Source organism: Nipponia nippon, unplaced genomic scaffold (genome assembly GCF_047370975.1).
Source record: "Nipponia nippon isolate SJK-2023a ecotype South Korea unplaced genomic scaffold, ASM4737097v1 scaffold_7, whole genome shotgun sequence".
NCBI classification, from domain to species: Eukaryota; Metazoa; Chordata; class Aves; order Pelecaniformes; family Threskiornithidae; genus Nipponia; species Nipponia nippon.
In genome coordinates, this window is record NW_028262391.1 from 5,244,069 (window position 1) to 5,258,648 (window position 14,580).

The 14,580-nt window shown below is 41.7% G+C and overlaps 1 protein-coding gene across 4 annotated transcripts in view; it reads right to left on the reverse strand.

Annotated features, from left to right (window-relative positions):
* Positions 1 to 5,858: 5,858 nt before the first annotated feature.
* LOC104022063 (uncharacterized) overlaps positions 5,859 to 14,580 on the reverse strand; it is a 206,271-nt gene continuing 197,549 nt past the window's right edge. For all 4 annotated transcript variants that reach the window (XM_087740363.1, XM_087740364.1, XM_087740362.1 and 1 more), the window contains 3 exons: positions 14,211 to 14,336; positions 11,647 to 11,775; positions 5,859 to 10,673 (listed from right to left, as the gene is read on the reverse strand). In XM_087740363.1, coding sequence (XP_087596489.1) covers positions 10,594 to 10,673; positions 11,647 to 11,775; positions 14,211 to 14,336 — 335 coding nt within the window. In that variant the 3' untranslated portion in view covers positions 5,859 to 10,593. The remainder of the gene's footprint in view (positions 10,674 to 11,646; positions 11,776 to 14,210; positions 14,337 to 14,580) is intronic.

The following is a 14,580-nucleotide window of genomic DNA, read 5'->3' on the forward strand; positions in this document are numbered from 1 at the left end:
TTACCAAAGTAACATTATTGAACACAGATGTCCGCTATCACATTCAAATTGTTCAAGTCAATCTAGGTTTATATATTTTCTTTACTTAAGCGTTTGTATAAACCCAAGTGTGCCCTGACAGTAATGATTTCACAATATACTATATTCAATTAAGGAGACAAATATGCATTTACATTTTTACTGAACTTGTTTCACACACACACAAGCTCCAGCTCCGACTTATTTTTGACATTTGGTGGAAAATAAAGGAATAGAAAGGGTGCCACCTACTGAGTCACCCAGACATTTTTGGAGGGTGAAAAATCGTGCAAATTACCAATATGCTCGTTCCAGTTAAAAATAAACAAACATTAAAGCTATATTTATAAGCCTGTGGGAAGACAGCCATGGATAGTGTTTTCCTTATCAACTCACTCAGTGACTAAAGCACTTACCAGGGTGTAGGAGATCCCAGCTCCAGCTCCCTCTTGTATCTCAGCAGGTTTAAATCCACCTATTTCTCTGGAAAACCCAAGCAAAATCAATCATCGGTCTCTGTCATTGCAGTCTATGAGCATCTTTTGCAAGCAACGGATGCGACACTCAACACATGAGAATCGAGAAGTACTGCACCATCAATGTGAACCGCTCCTCGGGACCCACGTCACTTAGCAGTCTGTCACTAACCGGAAACGTATGCTGTCAAATAGCTCGCACATAAACTGTATCAAGCAGACGAGATTTAAGCAGATATCTAAATTTACAAACCCACTGAAAAGGTATATCAAGGCTCAAGAATGAAGACAGGCTCTCAGTACAGCTTCAAAATCCAATGTCCCTTTTTGCCATCCATCAAGGTGCAGCCCTATCTTTAAGATCCGGCAGTGTGAGGCAGGTATGTTGAAAGTGTTGTGCTAGTGCTGCAGTCCCCTCACTTGGGGAGGGTAAACTATCAAAAGAAACTTCAGTGTTGCCTTGATATCAGGCAGAGAAGAAACCATTCATGGTTTTTCTTTAGTTGCAAAGGTATGCAGCCTGGTCAGCCTTGACTTTCGCAAGGGCAAGTCTACCATGCCTATCAATACACCCTGTAAATACACCTCGAAGCAGAAGGCTCACATCTCTGATATATCCTGAGTTTCTATCTGGTCTGAACTGAAGCCAGTGATGAAGCAACACCTTCGGAGGGATGAGGCAAATACAAGAAATCTCTCCTGACTGGCCACCAGTACAGCTCTTCTCCAGTCCCTTTTGCAGCCTCTGTACTGCAAAGTTAGGATGGGCCACGAATGCTTTGTTGCTTAACTTTCTTCCACAAAAGGTACCTATGCTGATTTTCTTTGAAAAAGTTGTAGTCGTGACTGATAGAGCCACAGCTTTTTATTCTTCCTGATTGCATTCAGAGCGGGGGCGATGCTACGTGGCGTCAGGTGTGCCCCACGCCAGCGGAATGGCATGAAAAGCAAAAGCAAGAGATTTTCTCATCTCTAAAGAAGAGGGTCAGCTTTGGGACCAAAAAAGGATAGATTAAATATGAAGAATCACAAGGCTGGGCAAACAAATAACGACCAGTAAGACTTTTAATACTATGGCAAAGAGGCACTGGAGTAGGTTATTTTTCACTCATGGACCACTTTCTCTTCCCTAACGCTGGTTCCCAAAGGATCCCAAATGTGCGCCTAACACACCCCATTAATCCCTCCCTGCTGAGTGCAGGCTTAGCTCCACTGAGCCCTCACCAGGCCTGCAGATGCAGCTTTATCTCGGTCTCTGCAGATGCAGACAGATCAGAGGTTTTCACAGGTATCGTCTATTTAATGTTTGCCAAAATTTCTTGTGTCCGGGACTGGTGTAGCAATAACATACTTGGGAAAATAATTGTGAAACATTAACAAGTCCTTATTGTTAACAGGTGTTTCTGGCAGAGATTCCTTCAGGGCAACTTGGACAACGCACCACAGTTGAGTTGGTAATGGTGTTTTTTCCCAGAAGGACCTTCAAAGTCTCTTGTGTGGCGCTTTGTATTCCTGGCAGCAGAGTCAGGAAGAAACCCAGTTTTCAACATCCTCCTTCATGCCTACTCGAAATAAAACATTAATTTATCAGCTGTAATGTTTTTCACATCTCCCGTGACTTGCCACACGCTTATCACGTGATAGCTTTAGCGCAGGGCACTGAAGCACCATTTATGTACTCAAGAAAACCCGCACTGGGGTTTCATCCCTTTTTCCGTTCCTGAAGTGTTCAGGGGCTGCTTTCTGCTTGCACAAGCACTCACTGAGATGTGCATTGAAGTGGACTTTTACCGCTGTGATGTTTAGGAGAAATCACTCAAGTCCCAAACCCTTACAGACCTTTTTTGACTTTTCCCAGGGGAGGTGGGCCTGGCTCTCTAGAGGGCCCTCTGTGGTAGTGGGGGGGGCTGCACCCCTGGGAGTAGCACTGCTTTGTTGTCGGTTCTCTTTTAAAAACCCAAAGTTAAGGCTTTTTTTTGGAGCTAGAAGTCAGAAGTAAGAGAAAATTCACTGCAAATTCATCATGACTCTACATTTAGTTTTTTAGGGTAAAAAACCCTGGATTTAAAGGGCTGGATGCACTGCCCCCGAGTCCCGCGTCTCCGTTACCCCTTGTAGACAGCACGTGATCAAACCAGAGACATTGTACTGCCAAATAAATCTGCAAAGCTTTCCAAGGGAAGGAAAGCTCCAGGTTTCACTCCACAGAGGAAGGGTTTGCAACAAGAAACCAAACCAACCCAACCCTCACCAACTCTCTTTTCAAAGACGTAAAGATTTCCCAGGTGTTTGACTTCCACTGTAACTTTTTAAGTAACATATCGTGGAGAGAAGACTCCTGTTGGAGCAGAGGGGAGACTTTGCTACAACAATAGCTGCGCTGGCAAACCATCTCCTTTCAACGCGTTTTTGAGTTTGTATTTTAAGTGGTTTTGCCACACCGGCAGCCAAAAATAACTATTTTCTGATCAAATCCACTAGTTCTTGTGACAATTTTAACATGCTAAATGTGACTGTGAAGACTTCTAACAGTCCTTCAGGCTGTCTGTTCAAACCTCTTGCTTTTGAGAGGCTGGAGAAAGGCTCTGCAAAGGGCTTGAGCAGAGCGCTGCCCTGGCCAGAGCCGCTCGCTGTGAGCCTGCTCCTGCAGCACTCCCATCCCTCATTACCCAGGAATACGGCCGTATTTAATGTGACACTATTATGCTTGCTATTCTGTACTTCATATATACCCTTAAGGTTAAAGTAATAATTAAGAGCAGCCTTCTCGTGTGCCTAGTAGTGCAAGGCCAAGATCCACAACAGCTACCACAACATAAATGTCAAATAGAAAAAGGAAAAAAAGCAAACCGACAGGCAGGAATTACCCCCACAGCCTCTGCTCGCACCAATCTTATTCCTTGCTGATGGCATACAGCAAGGAATCCTACTGCGTATCTTACAGGACATATAAATCATTTAAAACTGGATTTCTGGTTGAAAAAAAACCCCTGCAGCTGTGAAAACCAGAGAATTTTCGTTAAGTCACTTTGTAAGTAATTTATAGCATGCTAAGACTTACAAAATAACAAAGAAATGACAGGCCGCCTTCTTGTTAATGAGAATGGGAACAACAAAGCAGAATCAGTGGGAACACGGAGCATTTCCATCCCAAATACGGCTCCACTTTACCAGGCGACGCGTGCTCGGTTAACTCTGGTGCTCCTGTGCGGGAAAGCCTCCACGCCATCTTCAGAGCAGGGGACAGAGAGGAGACAACCCTTGAATTTCACAATAGGTTTCCTTCATGTTTCTGGATGAACTAAGACAGACTTGTAGGTAGAAAGAAAACACCGACATGAAGTACAGAAACCTCTGCAAACTGGAAATCTCCAAATTTTGTATGACTTTTGGCAAGAGGTCTGCGCACACACTAAGGCCACGTGAGCAGAGATGGAGCTCAGCTGGCTGTGGACAAAGGCCGTGGTCTCGGGGCAGGACCAGCACCCCGCTACGTTGGTGCTGCCCTTGCTCAGATGGGCCATGGGCTACAACTGATGCTACTAGGTCATACTTTACTAAATTAATTAGCCAAGATTTGACCTCTGAGGAGCAGCAAGCCTAACTGGTTGATCTCTTACACCAAGAAATCACAGACTTTAAATAATTAATTAATTTAATTATCATTAGGCCCTTTAATTACCATTAGGCCCTCCTCTCTCACTAGAGGGAGACACGAGCACATGCCTTAAGCCAAGATGTTACATCTGGCCTGGAAAAAACACCCAGTAGATGATGGCATGAAGCATTTTAAACATTAACTATAATATCTACACCACATGCAGCTTCTCAAGATGTTTTGCTGTCATCAGCTTACTAAAAGATAAAGATTTATTGGGCTATTACTGAAAAGGAAGCTAGATACTGCCAAATGGCATGGACAGTTAGATGACTAGTTGCTGACATCTTTATTCATATATAAAAGAACACAACTGAGTTGTATTTTTTTTTTTTAACTACCATGCTTGAAGAAATCAACAAAGCAGTGCCTTATCATGCAGAACTTTTAAGTCAGTTTTAAATCATTTATGGACTTTGGACAAGTTTTTTTACTGTGTGCCTGTATTAACACCCTGTGAACTTTTAGTGCTGACTAAAATAAGAGATAAGCAGTGCTGGCCGCAGGCTGGTTTACCAGTGTCTGAAGATGCTGAGGGGACCATACCACGGAGCAGTGCTTCCTGGATCACGGTCACAAGATCCTGTTATTCCCATGCCAGATATCTACTGCAGGCATACGTGAACTTGTCAAGTGCTGCAAATGGCTTTTCTAAAGGTTTAAGACATAGACCAATGCCAGCTCTGCACAGGTTGAGAATATTAGCCCACCATGTCTACTTTGCGATCAGCTCTGAATGGCAATCATCGGGACTGGAAGGTTAGCGCAATAACGCCAACAATTTGAATAGTTTAAATATTGCTTCTAATAAAGAAATTATTGAGTAAGTTGCAATGATTATAGAGCTATCTTTATAACACATGTTAAAAAGATGACAAACCAAGCGATCTGAATCATTCTACTCCTTGTTGAAAACTGTATGAAAAATGACGTAAATCACATATGACAAAGTCCTGCGGTACGACAGAGCTCAATTTAAAAATGTTTGCTCTAAAATTTAAAAATAACTCCAGGCCTGTAGAGCTGCTCTCCCAGAAGTCAGCTAGCCATATCTGTCCACTTTTTCTCTGACAGCTTGATATACTGTCCCCCCTTTGTTACACACTTTGAATTCAATTTAGCATGCTACTTCCAATTAACCAGCACACACCTATTGCATTATTTGGCATTAAACAGGCACATGTGTTCCTTTAGCTCCTGCCAATGTGAGAAGACAATACCCCTAAGGTGAACCGAGCTATTTGTTCGGTGCGTATTAGGCTCTGGGAAGTGTCCAAGAAGGCTGATGGAAGCCCGCAGGTGTGCGGTTTCAAATGCCTTCAAAGTGCTTCATGCCCCAGTCTTCCAGAAATGTTACACTTCATAACCATCCTCTTCCAGCAAGATTTATGCTGTGCTTTGAATATTTCTAATACTCTGGAGTCTGAGTGCCAGAAAGCTCTATTTATCAGGCTCGGTCACTGGGCAAGTTGCTCTGGTCAGGGATCGTATATAAACCCATGTACGTATAGGCCATTATTTATTCTATACCAACTACTAAAAGCAGGTGTGATTTCAGTGTGTTTGCTCTGAATATGAATGAGTTTAACAGAGTAAAGTTCCATCCACAACATAAACCTATTGCTTCAAGACTATCAATAAGGAGAAAAGAAAACAAGAACAAGTTTTAATGACATGTATATTAAAAAAATCAGCATTCTTTCACTATGATACAACAGAAAGTACAGTACGGTTCTGAGATACACCCCACGTATTCTTTGAAGAGGGGTTACAAATTCACAAAGACATAACATTGCTATGCAAGTGCTTATTAAAAGCAATAAAAAGAACAGAATAAACAATTTATGCTCTACAAGTCTGAGATTTGGTGTTTACCACTGGAAATTGCTTTACACAGTGTTACAATTTAAAGCTTTGACCCCGCAAAAGAATTACTGGGCACAGTTGCAGCTCACGCATGGAGCTGCTGCAGTCAGCCACAGGTCAGCGCGCAGGGAAAGTCCTTCAAGAACTGGGGACTGAGGAGGTTTCTGGCCTAACTATTAAAAAAATGACCAGGGGGATGGGAGGATGGAGGTTTCTTGGTCCACCAGTTCTCTCAAGGACCCTTCCTAAGCTTTTCTTTGCTCTGATAAGAAGCTAAACTCTTAACAGAAACATTATTTGTCACTGTTAGATCAACAGTATGAAGCCACGATGGCTCCAAAATGTGTCTTTGGCTCTTCTGGGAAGGACATAAAGGTACGATTTCCATGTTTGTCCCATTGGCAACTCCTGATACTATGATGGTTATTACTTACACAAACAGAAATCTGCAGCCAATCAAAATAATATGGTTGGCACGAAATCTGGGTAAACTTTAATAGCTACGGTTCTTCAACATAAAAAGGATAAAAGTAGAATAATAATTTTTGGCAGGGGAAGCGGGGAATTTTTAAAATTCTGATTGTTTTCCTATGAGGATAGTGTTATAAATACTGAAGTCTAACTTAAAACATGTTGTTCTGGTTTCATGAATTCACATTGAGTAAGACTCTGCTGGACCCACCGAGTTACACTCAACTCATTCCCACTCTTCTCAAACTGAAGTTATCTGGAATATACAACAAGGTAAGAGAGTGGGATTTGGCACAGAAACTGCATGGTCGAAATAATTCAAATGTCTTTCTGAAAGGAGTTATCTGTGCATGCAAGTGTGTTACAGTGGAATACACAGAGCGCTCTTTTCAAGAAAGCATAATTAACTTCAGCCTTCTGGGAAATGGAGAGCCAAGGCAAGCATTTACCAAGTGGAAGATGGACACGAATTTACATATAAAAACCATTTTCACTGAAGTTTTCACTTTCATTTTCAACAAGCTCCAGTGCTATGTTCAGGACAGTATCAGCCTGACAGTTTTTCACTGGAATCGGATGAAGCAAATAAGCAGTTATATATTTTAGTAGTAATTAAACTCACTTGCCACAAAATGAATCTATGGAAAAGCTAATTTAGTAGCTTTCCCATTAAGAAGTACATGCTGTCTAATAAAGACTATTTTCTAGGCACACAATTAGGTAAATTTGTGAATCTGCAGTAAGGAGCAGCATCAAAACGTATTAAAGACATCACAAGCAAGTAAACTTCTTTTAATTAATAGCTAGTGATGTAAAGTTTTGGCTCTTCTAGAAAACTACATCCTGTAAACACTTTCCCTGCCTTGTGAAAAAAGTAAAAACCTTCACAAATAAGAGAATCAAGAAGAGACATTTAAAACTACCCCATCAAAAGTAATCTTTTAATATTTTTGAAATATTTAGTTTTGATTTATTTACCTTTATATGATGGTACTTTGTTTTGGAACAAAGTCGTATCAAGCCCCAAATCAGAATGATCTGTTTAATGGCACTGAAGTGAACTTCTTTCCCCCAGGCAATAACATAAAGAAGCTAAGAAGTATTTTGAAGGAGGACTGAATTAAAAAAAAAGAAAAAAGACTATTCCATGTGAATGGTTTTGTATGAATTGGCATTTTCCGATTTAAAAAAAAAGTTTGCTGAAATATTTCCCAGGCAGATCTACTTGGGCCTCTAATTCATTGGCACAGGCTCAGTATCAGTCACTTAAAATATGTGTTTCATCACGTACCTAAAATTGTGACATTCTTTAAAAATACTTAATACAAAAATCTTTTAGTTCCTTTATACTACATATTTACAATTCTATTACCAAGGTACTGTGGAAAATGTAAACAAGTATACACAGGTGTAAATAATATGGCTTGAGAAAGGTTTCCCCTTTGATTAGCTGCTCTAATCATGTATCAGTATACACAGATAAGAAAAAAACAGTACGTTTGATAAACTGCTGTCAAACAGCAAAAGGTAACTTCTTGGGTTTTATGCATTAGCTGCTGAGTAACAATACCAGGCACTGGGCACCTTTCCCTAACCTGAAATGTCCGACTTACTGGAACGGAGCTGGCGGATGGGCACCGAGGTAATCGGGGCTGGTACAGTTGGGTCTGAGGGAGCAAGGCTTGCTCAGTCTTCAGAAGAGAAGACCAAGGGGAGGTATTACTGCTGTCTTCAACTACCCCATGGAGGCTGTAGACAAGATGAAGCCAAACACTTCTCAGAGATACACACTGAAAGGATGAGAAGCAGCAGACCAAAGCTAAAACTTAGGAAATTCTGATTAGAAACTGGGAAAAAAAAAATCGTGATCATGAAATTTTCACTGGGACAGGGGCTCAGAGAGGTTGTGGGATCTCCAGCCTTAGAGCTATTCAGAACTCAACTGGATGAATTTCCGAGCAACCCCATTTAACTTTGAAGCGAAGCCTGAACCTCCAGGGGTCTCTTGCACCTTCACTTATTCTATGATTCTACGAAAAATCTTGAATATAATGCGATGCTTGCATTACTATTGTAGTTCGGCTCTGCAGTAAATACATAGTTAAGATCAAAATATGTCAATTGCTTAACTTGGGTCGTTCTTTTCCAGCAGTTGCTAAGATTATATCTAACTGTTTCACATGAGATTTACCTTATCACTTCGAGTTCAGTTCAGTGACATTGCCCCAAATTCACGTAATTGTAGGATCAGACCCAGGCCAGCACAGCTCCAAAAGGACATTTAAAATGTCACAGCTGGCAGTAAAGCCCTGCTGAGACTGACACACTTCTGACTAGTTTTGGGACAACAACGATTTTGTCACATTTACATCGAGTAAACTTTTCAGTGACACTCACAGAGCTCTAAAGAAATGACAAGGGATCAGCATCAGCCCCTGTGATTTTCTGACTGAAAGCACAGTTGGTTAATTAATTCTGACACATTCACAAATATCTTTGCTTGTTTAGGATGACTTTCAATATGTATGAAGCGATGAATAACAGTAAGACTTCCATGAAGCTTGAAAAATACCTACCAAACCTGTATTGCTTCCAACACATCACAGTTTGAATTGAAGTCCCAAGTGAGCAAGCATCACTTGCTTTGTACTGGACAGTTAATGACTGCAGATGTGTTTAAGACCTGAGGTGAACCATGGGGTAAAACTGTTACTTCACCTACTCATTATCCAACCTCAGCAACAAACATCATCTTTAAAAATCACAAGTTAGCATCAATTATTGTCACTTTGTCTCTTCTAAGACAAAAGCCTGCTCATGCAGAGTTGCAATTTGTTACAGTATGTGAATGGCAGTGTGAACACAAGACCTGGAACTGCCTGTACTACTGTGTCTGGTGAGCCCCTGGTCCTCACACTCTTTAATAAGTGCACTTTTGATACAGTCAGACTCAAGAGGTTACTACATAGATTTTCTAACTCCTAACCTAAAGAGAGGTATAGAGAGGCACTCTGAAATCTTTTAGTCTGGTTAACTCAGAATATTAAAATAGAGAACATTATATCTTTATAATGACATAGTCCTATATTAAAGAACAACCTGTCTAAACAGACAAAATAGCACCAAAATGTCTGTTCTCTTAAGTGACCAAGAGCAGCTCTTGAATGGTATCAGGACTTTTTAACGCTAACTTAATCAAACTATTGTGCAGTAAAAGGACATTATAATCCTTTATATAAAGAACACAGACGGTATCTTTAAACATCTAGCCTTGCTTACTATCTGCTTTCTCCATCCAAGATAAAACTCATTTCTGCATTAGAAGGTACTGTTTGATGAGAACTGCTGCACAGTTTGACTTGACAAAGCACCAAGAAACTCAACTGACAAGATAAGAGAACGCAGAAAGCCAGAAGAGCCTGACAGACGACACCACGCTCTTTGGAAGATGGATTCAGGCGTAAGCAAGATATAGATGGAGGCCTTCCAATCAGTCAATCCACACTAGAAATGTGGTACATATTCTTAAATTAATTAACAAATTATCAAGGACTGTGGTGGATTCTTGTTCAGTTACAAGTTTAAAATTAGACTGAATGCTTTTCTAGAACACACAATGTTATTCACAGAGGAATTAATTTGGAGAATCCCACTAGTTTCTGTGCAATGTGATTTTGCAGTGAATCCGTATTGGCTTCATAATCCATGAAACGCTCATTAAACTTCACGCTGGTTGTCAAGCGGGTTTAGAAAGTCACTTACACGTGGTGTGGCTCACTGCACGTTGATATGTTACATACTGCTTATCCTGATACTCTTTGGAGCTGGTCTTATTAAAAACATGTCCAAGCTTTCAAACAATGAATTATATTATATATCAGAAAGAATGTCCAGAGCAGATTAATGAAGGGGTAAGAGGCTAGGAATAAATACATGAGACAGATTCAACTTTTTAAAAGGATCCAGCTACTAAATGGCCTCTGTAGTCTTCCATAAGAAGTGTGAATACTTCAGTACAATTCAAGCTGAATTGAATAGCTGTTTTCATATCCAAATTCAAATACCGTCTGTGCATATAAAACAGTTCATTTATTAGTCCAAATGTTACTGTTGTAGAGCTCTTGGAAAAATATTCCCTCTTTCTTGAGTTTGTTCTTCATAAAAAGGAAGCTTTGGAGGGCCACCTAGAGAATTAAGTAGAAACACGGTTTCAGGTCTATATAACAGAATACTGAAATACTATATAGATTATACAATTTACACTTAAATAATTCAATAAATGGTACTCTTCAAAAGAAGGTAGAGGACTGAGTCATACTGGCCTCCTCACAGAGGCAGAGAGCAGGCAAAACAATAAACCATCTCTCAAAGTGATTCCTAAACTAAACGCAGAATTGTATGGTATCACCATCAAGCCAGTTGTGATTAGACTACAAGTGGGAGGACACTTCCACTCAGTACTATATCTCATTAAGAAATTATCTAAATAAAAAAAACCAAACAAACCCTTTTGTGATAGTGCGATGAGTGCTTTAGGACGCTCACAAATCAATTGAAATCTATTTTCCAATATTTTATCAACTTAATTTGGCTTACCACATCTCACCATGCTCTTCAAAACCTGACACCTCTACAAAACGTAACCAAACGTGATGGCACGCACAGCAAGTAAACCTCCTTATTCATCTCACAGAGGCTGTGGATATCAACTGTTTCAGGGCAAGATTTCATACTGGCACGCATAGAAGGGTGCACTGCTCTCTGACACAGCTGTGCTGGAGGCAGCCTCAGGAATCCTGCTCTGACGGGAAACCACTGCACTGAGTCAGTTCAGCTTGGCCAAAACCTCACAACCACCTGGCACGACTCCTGGCATTTGCGACATCAGGCTCCTGGACCCTTAGGAGAGCAGCACACACCAACACAACCCTTCCAAGCAAAGCTGCTGCTATCATGGGTTGCGAGTTTTTCACCAGAGGTGGAAATGCAGAAAGGCTTCTGCCTCACACAACTTGACACAAACTGTGGTGGCTGCTGCTGAGCACCATGTTTGCATGGTGGGTTGACACTCCTGTCCAAATGGCCCACTGACCACCACCACAGTCAATGAGTGATTTCTTCTACTAAGGAAGTCCACACATCTCCAGCTTGTGTTACCTTCTTTGCAGGTTGGCCCCATCCACGTGGCCGGGCACACGCAGTTCCCGTTGTATGGATTGCACTGGGATTTGCTGGCACACTGGCATTGCAGGGAGCAGTCGGGGCCATACTGGTCTGACCTGCAATCTGGAAGGACAGAAGTGTTTGGAAGAGGCTGAATGTTCCCTAGTAGTCTCCCTGTTCTCTGGGATCAGGAAGCTGCTTAGACACCTACATCTGTTAACATTAAAACATGACATTTTGGAAAGCCTTGAGGTCCTCAAGTTTCGTCTACCACATGGTCCGCCCAAACTGTAGCCCAGCTGTCCTAAAGAAGTTCCCAGAATGGAAATCATTACTGGTGTAAAACCAGGCATTGACAGCCCAACAGAAAAGATCTTGGGATTTGCTCAGGAAAGTTACTGTCAGCATCCTGGATCCACACTATCTCCTGCAGCTCTCCCCTGCACGGCTTGGCTGTCAGCGTGCACCAAAGAGCCTTCACTCAAAGAATGTGAAATTGAAAATTAATCCTTTTTATATATGCTCTTATGTCTTACTCTGATTGCACAATTGCTGCCTCCTGGCAAATTAATCTCACAAAACATCTCACTCCCAAATACAAATACATTTCATACCTAGGCTGATAAATTCTCCTTGCAATTTTTTTATGCAGTCAGAGTAAAGGCATGAAGGAAAAGTTAGCAGCAAGTCACAAGGCAGGGTGCTAAATACACTGTAAACAATAGCCCTCTCTCCCTCACCTCGCTAGAAAATACTGTAAATAATCAAGGCGCTCGCTTTCTCACACAGGCAGCATTAGGTAAATAAAAGTGCTGCTGAGCCCTGCATCAGCTGCAGCCCCAACATGTGGGAGAACTCTCCCCGTGCGCTCAGAGCTTGGCCTTTTCAATTAGGAAATGTTATGAGAAAAGGTCTCCTCGAACACCTCTGGACCTGATTTTAATTTATGTAATACCACATTTTCATGTTAATAACAATGTGTACTTAAGACATCTGTTTGAAAGTCTGCAATGTTAATTTACTACAGAAAAAGAGCGCCCATAAAAGTCTGTTATATTCTCTCTCTTTTTTTTTTTTTAATTAACATTTTGCCTGTTTAATGGGTGCTTTACCAGAGTTCAAATTAAAATCAGGCCTTTTATCTTTATGGCCATTGCACAGTCACAGCTGCTCACAGTTATATCACAGATGAACTGAGCCTAATTGAAAATAAAAATGCAAATAAAACCTACCCCATAACAGCTTTTCACGGGTGGGGGCTACCTAGCTGATTTAAGAAAAATAAAAATGACTCCTAGAGTTTGCAAGAAGCAAAACCTCAGTTCACATTTTTGGTGCTGAGCTTCCCCCTTGCGTTCCACTTCTGCCTAAAACTTTGCTGGAAAGGCCTCTGGATGCCCAGTGCCGTGCTGGCTGCGGGGGCGGCTGCTGTCCCCCGGCGGACCAGTGCCTGCAGACTGGGTGGCTTCGATTTCTGACCACAGGACGGTGAGGAGAGGGAAGCAAATCATTCTCCATTTTCGTTCTGCAGGTTGCACTAGTACTTAAGCTCCCAGCAATTACTTTGCATTAATAACAGGCTGTTTAAAGCCGTTTCCTGCCCTATCCTAGAACAAAAAGAGAAATAATATTCCCCTACTGTGATTCTGGGGCTCAGCAGGATTATGGTTCCTGGTGTGAACCTCCAGTATCAGCACAGGGACGTTCACTCCTTTTATCTTGTTTGCCACAAGGCTGGGATCACAAATCTCTTCTTATACTTGTTTAAACCCATGCAGTTCCTTTTACTTCAGTGATTACCCTAAATTTATTCTGGCATAACTGCGATCAGAGTCTGGCCCAAGAACCTGGCCTGCCATTGCTGCCTCTCAACCTTGAAACCAGCTCATCAGGGTACAGTGGTGGGATTGATTTTCCCTAAAGGAGAATTTTCTCACCTATTTTTATGCCCTTGTTACAAAAATAATTCTGCTCTCGTGGGCCAATCATTTCCCATGCACACAGCCCAAGTGCCCGTGCTGCAAATGAGGGAATTTTATTTGGTTTAAATATTCCTGGACTACTGCTGAACCCCACAGGCAGGCATAGCTGCTGCAGCTCCACTACCCTTATCTGCAGGGATTCCGCCCTGCTTCCTGGGAAAGCTGGACATACTTTTGCATTCGTCTGAAAAGGGTCACAAATGTCCGTGTGCCAAAACACACGGCAATCGGATCCCTTCGTACCCATTTGCACCCTCTGGAGTCTTCCCAACCACATCTGTAAAACTGTGGGCTTCTTGGTATATTCTTCACCAGCGCACGTTCTCCAAAATGCAAGGCAAATGACATTTTACAGCTGACCCATAACAGTGTTCCTATCGGTGTATGAATTTAAATATTGATTAAATCAAGAGGCACAGCCTGTTGATAAAGCTGTTGATAACCCATAAGAGTAATTTGCTACAAACAATGTGTTCTTGAATACCAACAAACGTCCTTTCACAGTTACGCTTAGACCAACAGGTCATATTGGTTTAACTATACATAGTCCAGCCCTTAGAAAAATATTACCCTTACCAACATCACATTTGTCTCCAGTCTTCCCAGGTGGACAAAGGCACTTCCCAGTCTCTGGATCACAAGGAGCTCCTCCGCAGTCGCACCGGCGCTGGCACCTCTCTCCAAACCAGCCCCTGCCGCAGCCTGACAGCAAGAGCACTTTTTTAGACGCACATTTGAATGGCAAGATGTACATTAGGCCAGAGTTTTTCCAGGACGTCTCAGAGGAAAGCTCATAAACTCTCCACTGAAGCGGGCGTAAATGCCAAGTTTAATGAAGAATTGAACGTAGCGGAATAGGCATTGTGTTTATAAAGAACTCTCTTTATGTTGGGCTTGTCTAATCTAACCTATCAAAGGTATCTGTAAAATCTGTCCCAGAAATGTA